Here is an 11,842-nt window from a genome sequence, read left to right on the forward strand (position 1 = left end):
TTCAAAACAAGGCTCCATTCAGAATAAGGCTCTGTTCACACCAAAGCTCTATTCACATCAAGGCTTCATTCACATCAAGGCTCCATTTAATTAACACCAAGGCTCCATTTAATTAACACCAAGGCTCCATTCTTACCAAGGCTCACATTATACCAAGGCTCTATTCAATTTACACCAAGGCTTCCATTCACGCCAAGGATCCATTCACACCAAGACTCCCTTAACACAAAGGCTCCATTCACACCAAGGATCCATTAAAACCAATATTCCACTCACATCAAGGCTCCATTCACTCTAAGGCAAAATTCACACCAAAGCTCCATTCACACCAGGGCTCTAATCAAACCATGGCTCTATTCACACTAATGCTCCTTTCACATCAAGGCTCCATTAACGCCAAGGCTCCATTCAAACCAAGGCTCCATTCACACCAAGGCTCCATTCACACCAAGGCTCCATTCACACCAAGGCTCCATTCACACCAAGGCACCATTCACACCAAGGCTCCATTCACGACAATGATCCATTCAAACCAAGACTCCACTCACACCTAGGCTGCGGTCACACTAAGGCACTATTTACACCAAAGCTTCATTTACGCCGAAGCTCTATTCACACTAAGGGTCTATTCATCCTGATGCTCCATTTACACCAAGGTTCCATTCAAACCAAGGCTCCACTCACGTCAAGGCTCCATTTACACCTAGTCTCTATTCAAACCAAGGCTCCACTCACGTCAAGGCTCCATTTACACCAAGTCTCTATTCAAACCAAGATTCCATTCAAGCCAAGAGTCCATTGACACCAAAGCTTCATTCAAACCAAGATTCCATTCATGCCAGGACCTTTGCTTTGCCTATAACGCACATGTGTTAAGTCGTGTAAAACTGTGCACTGCAATGAGACAGCCCTTTATTTAAATGAGCTGCCACTGCACCACAACATGCAGAAAACCATTTGAACCATTTCTGGTAATGCAGCTCAACACTAGGTAGTGCATCACCGTGTATTGCAGTATTTTGCAACTCATAGCTGTTCCCATATAAAAACTACATGTAAAGTGTTTCTGTGTAAATGAGGCAAAATTGAACGGCATTCACTGAAAAAAAAAGACAGCCCTTGGTCCCCATTAGTGACAGCTAGCGAGTGGGACCGACTCCCAATACTGTGACCACAGTGACAGCCAAGTACAGTGGTCACATGGCCCCTGATCCTTTCCACACCCTGGGTGTACAGACCAAGGCTCTATTTAAACCAAAGCTCCATTCACGACAAGGATGCATTCAAACCAAGACTTCGTTCATACCAAGGCTCCATTCATACCAAGGCTCCATTCTCACCAAGGCTCCATTCATACCAATGCTCCATTTTCACCAAGGCTCCATTCAGTTCACACCAAGGCTCCATTCAGTTCATCCCAAGGCTCCATTCAGTTCATCTCAAGGCTCTATTCATACCAAGGCTCCATTCATACCAAGGCTCCATTCCCACCAAGGCTCCAGTCAATTCACACCAAGGCTCCATTCACACCAAGGATCCATTCACACCAAGGATCCATTCAAGACAAGACTCCATTGACACCAAGGCTCCATTTAAACCAAGGCTCCTATCACGTCAAGGCTCCATTCAACCCAAGGCTCCATTCAACCCAGGGCTCTATTCAAACAAAGGTTTCATTGACGACAAGGCTCCATTCAAACAAAGGATCCATTCAATCCAAGGCTTCATTCATACCAAGGCTCCATTCTCACAAAGGCTCCATTCATACCCATGCTCCATTCATACCAAGGCTCCATTCATACCAAGGCTCCATTCAATTCATACCAAGGCTCAATTCATACCAAGGCTCCATTCACACCAAGGTTACATTCTCACCAAGGCTCCATTTTCACCAAGGCTCCATTGATACCAAGGCTCCATTCAATTCTCACCAAGGATCCATTCAAGACAAGACTCCATTGATACCAAGGCTCCATTCATGCCAAGGCTTCATTCAAACCAAGGCTCCATTCACACCAAAGATCCATTCAAACCAAAGCTCCATTGAGACCAATGACTATCGTCTGGAACCGTAAATAGTCATAAAGAGAAAATGTCACCAGCACACCAGGATCTCCAAAAATGGGTCCAAAACTGTAATCAATGATTATATAGTTACAAAAAAAGGTGACTTTTCCAAGCTACGCAGGACCCGTTCATCAGGCCAATTTCAGTGGTCATATGGCTGCCAATCCACAATGGGTGTACAGACCCTATAAAAGGAACGCAGAGCTGGGTGGGAAGGGGTTTAAATCCATATCTCAAAGGGTCTGGTATACACTTTTAGGGGACTCTACAATTTATTTATTTTTCTTGCTGCCTGTAGGAAGTGCTAGAGCAAAAGTGACATCTACAAACAAAAAATGATAGAGCTTCACTTGCCAGCAAATGACGTTTCTTTGCCAGCTTCCTAATGATAAAAGAACAGAACCCAGACCCCTCCAAAGCCCCCATAATATACAGCAGACCCAGATAGTGATTTAAGAGGAACATTTAAATCCATCTACACCGCCCGAGCTGACTTGTGTTTACTATTAGAAAGGTAAAAAAAAGGAAAAGGGAGCAATCATCACAAACAATCAGAAGAGATAAGAGTGGAAAGTCTCCTGACGCCAGAGATTATCAGAAAGGTGACCCCGTGTGTGACCCCGGGGACGGGATCTGTATATATAGAGCTCTGTGCTGGCCGGAGAGATACAACTCATCACTGACCGAGATCACCACCGACACCAACCCACCAACACCAACCCACCGACACCAACCAACCCACCGACACCAACCCACCGACACCAACCAACCCACCGACACCAACCAACCCACCGACACCAACCCACCGACACCAAACCACCGACACCAACCCACCGACACCAACCCACCGACACCAACTCACCGACACCAACCCACCCACACCAACCCACCGACACCAACCCACCGGCACCAACTCACCGACACCAACCCACCGACACCAACTCACCGACACCAAACCACCGACACCAACCCACCGACACCAACCCACCGGCACCAACTCACCGACACCAACCAACCCACCGACACCAACCCACCCACACCAACCAACCCACACCATGAAGACCACCATATTGTGCTTCGTCCTCATCTTATCCATCGCCTGCCACCGAGGACACACCACCTCCACCAACCAGGTGAGACAAATCTCCATCTACACACCTATCCATCACATATCTATCTATCTATCTATCTATCTATCTATCTATCTATCTATCTATCTATCTATCTATCTTCCTTTATTTTCAGATCAATCAATTAATCTATCTATATCAGATCTATCTATCTATTGATTTAACTGATCTATCTGTTTATTGCGGATCAATCTATCTATCTATCTATCTATCTATCTATCTATCTATCTATCTATCTATCTATCTATCTATCTATCTATTTATCTATCTAATTATCTCCAATCAATCAGTCTATTGCAGATCTATCTATATATCTATCTATCGCAGATCTATCTATCTATATATATCCGTCTATCTATTTATTGTGGATCAATCTAATCTATCTATCTCAACTTGATATATCTACTAATCTTTCAATCCATCTATCTATTTTGGATCAATCTATCTACTGATCTATCTATCTATCTTTCTTTCTTTTTTTTTTTTTTCAGATCAATCAATTAATCTATCTATTTCAAATCTATCTCAGCTCAATCTTTCTATCTACTGATCTATCTATCTATCTATCTATCTATCTATCTATCTATCTATCTATCTATCTAATTATCTCAAATCAATCAGTCTATTGCAGATCTATCTACGTATCTATCTATATATCTATCTTCCTTTATTTTCAGATCAATCAATTAATCTATATATTTCAAATCTATCTATCTCAGCTCAATCTATCCACTGATTTATCTATCTATCTATCTATCTATCTATCTATCTATCTATCTATCTATCTATCTATCTATCTATCTATCTATCTATCTATCTATCTATCTACATGTATGTCTCTCTATCTATCTATCTATCTATCTATCTATCTATCTATCTATCTATCTATCTATCTATCTATCTATCTATCTATCTACATGTATGTCTCTCTATCTATCTATCTATCTATCTATCTATCTATCTATCTATCTATCTATCTATCTATCTATCTATCTATCTATCTATCTATCTATCTATCTATCTCATAATAATAATAATAATAATAATAATAATAATAATAATAATAATAATAATAAATAAATAATAAATCTATCTATCTCAGCTCAATCTATCCACTGATTTATCTATCTATCTATCTATCTATCTATCTATCTATCTATCTATCTATCTATCTATCTATCTATCTATCTATCTATCTATCTATCTATCTATCTATCTATCTATCTACATGTATGTCTCTCTATCTATCTATCTATCTATCTATCTATCTATCTATCTATCTATCTATCTATCTATCTATCTCATAATAATAATAATAATAATAATATGTTTTCAGCAGGATGAAGTAATACACGCTGAGCACAATCTACTCCAGGAGGAGACCAGTGTACAGGTGAGTCTTCCTTAATCTTGTAGATACTTTGATGTCTCATATTTCTTATCGGCTGCAGTTAGAGGATCTAATTCTTGGATCAGCAGACAGGAAGTCGGCTTTTCATTTCCAGCTCATTCCGTTCTTCTATGTTTTGGAAATGCTTATATATGAAGGTCTCTAATATTATATAAGAACAGTCATCTTGGAACTTAAGTGTCCCGCTTCCATTTACCATTATTATTATTATTTGAAGCCGGCTCACATTACCAAAGGTTCTGGGCCAGATTCTCAAAGAGTTACGCCGGCGTATCAGTAGATACGCCGACGTAACTTGTAATCTAAGCCCGTCGTATGTTTAAGTGTATTCTCAAACTGAGATACACTTAAACATGCCTAAGATATGACGGCCTGCGCTGTCGTATCTTAGGGTGCAATATTTACGCTGGCCGCTAGGTGGCGCTTCCATTGCGGTCATCGTAGAATATGCAAATGAGTCGTTATGCCGATTCACGTACGTACGCTTGCCCGTCGCAGTAAATTTACGCCGTTTCCGTAAGAGATACGCGGCGTAAAGATAAACATGCCCCCTAGGTGGCGTATCCAATGTTAGGTATGGCCGGCGTTCCCGCGTCGAAATTTGAAAATTTTACGTCGTTTGCGTAACTCGTCCGTGAATGGGGCTGGACGCCATTTACGTTCACGTCGAAACCAATGACGTCCTTGCGACGTCATTTAGCGCAATGCACGTCGGGAAATTTTTGGGACGGCGCATGCTCAGTACGTTCGGCGCGGGAACGCGCCTAATTTAAATGATCTACGCCCCCTACCCGGATCATTTGACTTGCGCCGGGGGATTTACGCTACGCCGCCGCAACTTTACAGGCAAGTGCTTTGTGAATCAAGCACTTGCCCGTAAAACTTGCGGCGGCGTAACGTAAATGTCATACGTTACGCCGCCGCAGGTTTGCCCGATTCTACGTGAATCTGGCCCGCAGCCTTTAACAGCTGATGAAAAGTTACCCTACAACCCCCCTCCTGCATAGGTGTGAATCAGACCTATGGCATTTTCAGTGCTTTTTGCATTTTGCAGATTTGCATAGGAAACCATGTTAAATGGAGCGTAGCGCAAATCTGCAAAATGCAAAAAGACTGAAAAATGCCCTAGGTGTGAATCAGGCCTGAGTGTAAAAGATATAACAACCCCGTGAGCAATTTAAGCTGTGATGTCACTTTTTGATGGAGCTGATCTTTTAGGAAAAATACAGAATTTTGGCCACTAGATGGAGCTATAAGAAATACAGTAAATACTTATCTACTATGACCCTCAGCACCATCTAGTGGTCGTAATGCAGTATCCCTGACTCACCCTATGTTATGAATAAATAACAGTGGGGTGGATTCAGGTAGGGGCGCGCAAAACTGCGGCGGCGTAACGTATGACATTTACGTTACGCCGCCGCAAGTTTTACGGGCAAGTGCTTGATTCACAAAGCACTTGCCTGTAAACTTGCGGCGGCGTAGCGTAAAAGGGGCCGGCGTAAGCGCGCATAATTGAAATGATCCCGTAGGGGGCGTGGATCATTTAAATTAGGCGCGTTCCCGCGCCGAACGTACTGCGCATGCGCCGTCCCTAAAATTTCCCGACGTGCATTGCGGTAAATGACGTCGCAAGGACTTCATTGGTTTCGACGTGAACGTAAATGGCGTCCAGCGCCATTCACGGACGACTTACGCAAACGACGTTAAATTTTCAAATCGCGACGCGGGAAAGACGGCCATACTTAACATTGGCTGCGCCTCCTAATAGCAGGAGCAGCCTTACGCCGAAAACGACGTAGGCAAACGACGTAAAAAACGACCGCCGGGCGCACGTACGTTTGTGAATCGGCGTAAGTATGCAATTTGCATATTTTACGCTGACAACTACGGGAGCGCCACCTAGCGGCCAGCGTCAGAATGCACCCTAAGATACGACGGCGTAAGAGAATTATGCCAGTCGTATCTTAGGCTACAGTCGGCGTATCTAGCTTTCTGAATACAGAAAGTAGATACGCCGGCGCAACTTAGCAATTACGCGGTGTATCTATGGATACGCCGGCGTAATTGCTCTCTGAATCTACCCCAGTGAACCTGGAGAGAAAATAGCCTACTAACATATGATTCTCACACTTGATCTATGCAGTTTCATAGGACGGATAGCTCTGTTCATATTTTATAAATACCTGTCTATATAGTTGCAATAATGATGCCCAGGTTTGCTACCACATACCTGTAACATTAATAGCTGGATTCAGATACCTTTACGCCGGCGTATCAGTAGATACGCCAACGTAACTCTGAATCTACGCCGTCGTAAATTTAAGCGTATTCTGCAAACCAGATACGCTTAAATTAGGCTAAGATATGAGCGTGGCGTAAGTCTCCTACGCCGTCGTATCTTAGGGTGCAATATTTAGGCTGGCCGCTAGGTGGCGCTTCCGTTGAGTTTGGCGTAGATTATGCAAATGACTAGATACGCCGATTCAGAAACGTACGTGCGCCCAGCGCATTTTTTTTTAACGTCATTTACGTACGGCTTTTTCTGGCGTAAAGTTATTCCAACAAATAGCTGGCCTAGTCAATGTTAAGTATGGCCGCCGTTCCCGCGTCGAAATTTTAACTTTTTACGTCCTTTTTTCGTAAGTCGTCCGTGAATGGGGCTGGACGTAATTTACGTTCACGTCGAAACAAATACGTCCTTGCGGCGTACTTTGGAGCAATGCACACTGGGATATGTACACGGATGGCGCATGCGCCGTTCGTAAAAAAAAACGTCAATCACGTCGGGTCACCAATCATTTACATAAAACACGCCCCCCTCATCCTCATTTGAATTAGGCGCTCTTACGCCGGCCCTATTTACGGTACGCCGCCGTAACTTAGGAGGCAAGTGCTTTGTGAATACACTGTGACTTACGGCGGCGTAGCGTAAATACGATACGCTACGCCGCCTGAAAGATGCGCCGCCCCTACCTGAATCCAGCTATAAGAAGTTAAAGTGGAACTTCAGTCATTTTATAATCTTTCCATCTAATAAATCTTCTGCCCTTGTTGTTGTTTTAACTTTGGATAGTAAAACATTTTTTTTTCCACCAGTAAATCCCTTCTACAGCCCACTTCCTGTTTCTTGTCTGGTCATTGGCCACCTAGGCCAGTGATGGTGATCCTTGGCAACCCCAGATGTTTTGGAACTACATTTCCCATGATGCTCAGCTACACTGCAGAGTGCATGAGCATGATGGGAAATGTAGTTCCAAAACATCTGGGGTGCCAAGGTTCACCATCACTGGCCTAGGCTTATGACACCGTGCACAGCTTTCTCTCTCACTCTCGTGAGAGTTTGCCAGGAAGGGAAGGTGGGATGAGTCATAAGAGGGCCAATGAGAGCTGGAGGCGTGCCTCTGTGTGTCTTAGGGTTGCCACCTTTTCTGCAAGCCAATCCCGAACATTCTTGTACCCATAACATATGCTTAGAATGCTGTGCCACAAGTAAGACTCTCACAGACATGCATAAACCTCAGTACAATAAATAAAAAATTATATAAAACTCTTCCAATACCTATGATTTGTGGACTGAATGAAAAAAATAAAAATGATTCCTCTATCCAAACAAATTAGGTGGATTGAGGTATTCCCTCCCTCCTTAGGGGGAGGGGGGGCCAGAGGATCTGGCCATTTATGAGTAGTGCTCTGTGTGGCGAATCAACAGATTGCCCCTCTCTATGGAGGGAGCAGAGGGGGAGGGGGGGTAGTAGAGTGTTCCTTCTGCCCAGGACAGTTAGCCACAGTTCGGTGTGAATAAATGTGTCCGGTTCAAAACCCCGGACTGTCCGGGTGAATCCTGGACAGGTGGCAACCCTAGTGTGTCTGTGTAAATCCAGGAAGTGAACAGGCAGCTGCCCACAGTTAAAATGGCTGCAGCCAGACTCAGTGGAGGGAGATTTCTGCAGCATATTTGGCAACATAAGGCTGCTGTGGGGGGGGGTCAGCTCTGGCTATGCAGTGATTCATGCAGGTAGCGGTAATAATTGGAAGGACTTGTAATGACATTTTCATCCTCAGATTTGGATAAACTTTATATTTTTTGTTTCTCCTTTTATTCCAGGAAACTCGGCTCCGATCCAAGCGCCATTCCCCCCTCTCTATCTGCCGTTTTTGCTGCAACTGCTGCAAGAACAAGGGCTGCGGTTTATGCTGTCTGACCTGAACCCTGCCGGAAATGGCTGCGATACAGACGCCCCCCCCCCCCAGCCACTGACTCCCCCCTGGGAATGGAAGGATAGACAAGGGACTCGCATGTGTCTACCATTGCAACCACACTGTGCCCACCATTTCAGCCACACTGTGCCCACCATTTCAGCCACACTGTGCCCACCATTTCAGCCACACTGTGCCCACCATTGCAGCCACACTGTGCCTACCATTTCAGCCACACTGTGCCCACCATTTCAGCCACACTGTGCCCACCATTGCAGCCACACTGTGCCTACCATTTCAGCCACACTGTGCCCACCGTTGAAGCCACACTGTGCCCACCATTGCAGCCACACTGTGCCCACCATTGCACCAAAACTGTGCCCACCATGTGGCTGGACTTCCACACGGATCTCCGATATTTATAAATATTTTATTATCCTGTAAAATACGCTGCTTTGTATAGAAACGTTTTCCTTTTTCTTCTGTATATATCGTTCTACAATTTGTTTGTTTTGTTTTTTTATTATAATAAAGATATTATTGTAACACAAGAGACAGCGTGTTATGTGACGGCTTCATTGCCTGGTTTACTCTTTAACCCCTTCACTGCCGGAGACGTGTTTGCAAACATATAAAAAAAAATCATTTGAGGCCCGATGATTAATTATAATATATAGATATTTAGGTAGATTCAGGTACAATGGCCTTAACTTGCGGCGGCGTAGCTTAGCGTGTTTAGGCTACGCCGCCGTAAGTTAGCGAGGCAAGTACATGATTCACAATGTACTTGCCTGCTATGTTACGGCGGCATAGCCTAAAGCGGGCGGGCGTAAGGGCGCCAAATTCAAATGTGTGTAAGGGGGGCGTGTTTTATGTTAATGAGGCTTGACCTCACGTTTTTGACGTTTTTTTTTTACTGCGCATGCGCCGGGCGCCTACATTTCCCAGTGTGCATTGCGGCTAAGTACGCCGTACGGGCCTATTGATTTTGACGTGGAATTATGTAAATCCCGATTCGCGGACGACTTACGCAAACGACGTAAAAATTTTCAAATTTCGACGCGGGAACGGCGGCCATACCAAACATTACTATTCCAGCTATTTGATGGAATAACTTTAGGCCTGCTAATGCGTTACGTAAACGGTGTATCTGTACTGCGTCGGCCGGGTGTACGTTCGTGAATAGGCGTATCTAGTGATTTACATATTCTACGCCGACCGCAATGGAAGCGCCACCTAGCGGCCAGCCTAAATATTGCACCCTAAGATAGGACGGCGCAAGCCCTCGTATCTTAGATAGGTTTAAGCGTATCTCAGTTTGAGAATACACTTAAACATAGGTCGGTGCAGATTCCGAGTTAGGTCGGCTTATCTACTGATACGCCGGCCTAACTCTTACTGAATCTAGCCCTATGTGTGCCTCACTGTGCACAGTGAGGCACACATAGGGCTAGATTCAGTAAGAGTTAGGTCGGCGTATCAGTAGATAAGCCGACCTAACTCAGAATCTGCGCCGTCCTAAGTTTAAGTGTATTCTCAAACAGAGATACGCTTAAACATCTTGCACACTCCCTGTGCCCTACATTGCAGCCACGCTGTGCTCACCATTTCAGCCCCACTTTGACCGACATTGCAGCCACACTGTGCTCACCATTGCACACTCCCTGTGCCCACCATTTCAGCCACACTGTGCTCACCATTGCAGCCACACTGTGCTCACCATTGCAGCCACACTGTGCCCACCATTGCAGCCACACTGTGCCCACCATTGCAGCCACACTGTGCCCACCATTCCAGCCCCACTTTGACCGACATTGCAGCCACAATGTGCCCACCATTGCAGCCATACTGTGCCCACCATTCCAGCCATATTGTGCTCACCCTTGCAGCCACACTGTGCCCATCATTGCACACTCCCTGTGCCCACCATTGCAGCCACACTGTGCTCACCATTGCAGCCACACTGTGCCCACCGTTGCAGCCACACTGTGCCCACCATTGCAGCCACACTGTGCCCACCATTGCAGCCACACTGTGCCCACCATTCCAGCCCCACTTTGACCGACATTGCAGCCACAATGTGCCCACCATTGCAGCCATACTGTGCCCACCATTCCAGCCATATTGTGCTCACCCTTGCAGCCACACTGTGCCCATCATTGCACACTCCCTGTGCCCACCATTGCAGCCACACTGTGCCCACCATTGCAGCCACACTGTGCCCACCATTGCAGCCACACTGCTCACCATTCCAGTCCCACTTTGACCGACATTGCAGCCATACTGTGCCCACCATTGCAGCCATACTGTGCCCACCATTGCAGCCATACTGTGCCCACCATTGCAGCCATACTGTGCTCACCCCCATTAATCTACCAATTCGTGTGATTCGCAATCGGTTATAAGTGCCCTGAGAATTGTTACCATTGTAAAGTTGGTCATGCATGCTACAATCTGATTGTACAATTTATTAAAGCTGACCCATACACTATACAATCTGAGTGTACAATCCCTGTTAGATCCACCATCAACTATGTGGTGCAAGAGCCTGCCTGATTGGATAAAAAAAAAAAAAAATGGATTGTATTGTGTAGGTTTGCCCTTCTATCACATCGTTTTGGTATTTTTTAAATCTGACTGGACAGAGATTGTTCAACCAGATTGTATACTGTATGGCCAGATTGTACAATGGTTGGTAAGGTTGAACAAAGACACCAGTTCATCCAGTACAAACTTCCTTAGTATTAGAGCAAGGGCCTGCCTGATTGGATGCACAGAGTGATTGGATAGTGCAGGCCTGTCCTCATATTACATAGATTTGGTAGTTGATTGTACTGAGATTGTATTGTGAATGGTGACCTCTGGTCTACCAACAAGTATAGAGTATGGCCCAGATTCACAAAGCACTTACGCCGACGTATAACAAGATACGCCGACGTAAGTGCAAATGTGCGCCGTCGTATCTGTGCGCCGGACCCACACACTAAGATGCGCCTAAAAACAGGCTTCATCCCGCCGACGTAACTTTCCTACG

General features: G+C 45.0%; 1 protein-coding gene across 2 annotated transcripts; it reads left to right on the top strand.

Moving 5' to 3' along the window:
• The first annotated feature begins 3,054 nt into the window (after positions 1–3,054).
• LOC120916001 (hepcidin antimicrobial peptide) lies at positions 3,055–8,970 on the top strand. Of its 2 annotated transcripts, none has more exons than XM_040326845.1 (3): positions 3,055–3,200; positions 4,534–4,590; positions 8,717–8,970. In XM_040326845.1, exons 1-3 carry the CDS (start codon positions 3,123–3,125, stop codon positions 8,816–8,818), a joined length of 237 nt encoding a protein of 78 aa, XP_040182779.1. In that variant the 5' UTR covers positions 3,055–3,122; the 3' UTR covers positions 8,819–8,970. The 2 variants fall into 2 exon arrangements, with proteins under 2 accessions (XP_040182779.1, XP_040182777.1); XM_040326843.1 differs by having other exon boundaries at positions 3,059–3,200; positions 4,537–4,590.
• The last annotated feature ends 2,872 nt before the right edge of the window (positions 8,971–11,842 follow it).

The sequence above is a fragment of the Rana temporaria genome, chromosome 10 (genome assembly GCF_905171775.1).
Source record: "Rana temporaria chromosome 10, aRanTem1.1, whole genome shotgun sequence".
Lineage (NCBI taxonomy): Eukaryota > Metazoa > Chordata > Amphibia > Anura > Ranidae > Rana > Rana temporaria.

Bases quoted from the DNA above. Each gene is read 5' to 3' on its own strand.
- LOC120916001 (XM_040326845.1), top strand. From the start codon at position 3,123: ATGAAGACCACCATATTGTGCTTCGTCCTCATCTTATCCATCGCCTGC. The intron at 3,201-4,533 runs GTGAGACAAATC...ATATGTTTTCAG, and splicing joins ACACCACCTCCACCAACCAG to CAGGATGAAGTAATACACGC. The intron at 4,591-8,716 runs GTGAGTCTTCCT...CTTTTATTCCAG, and splicing joins AGGAGGAGACCAGTGTACAG to GAAACTCGGCTCCGATCCAA.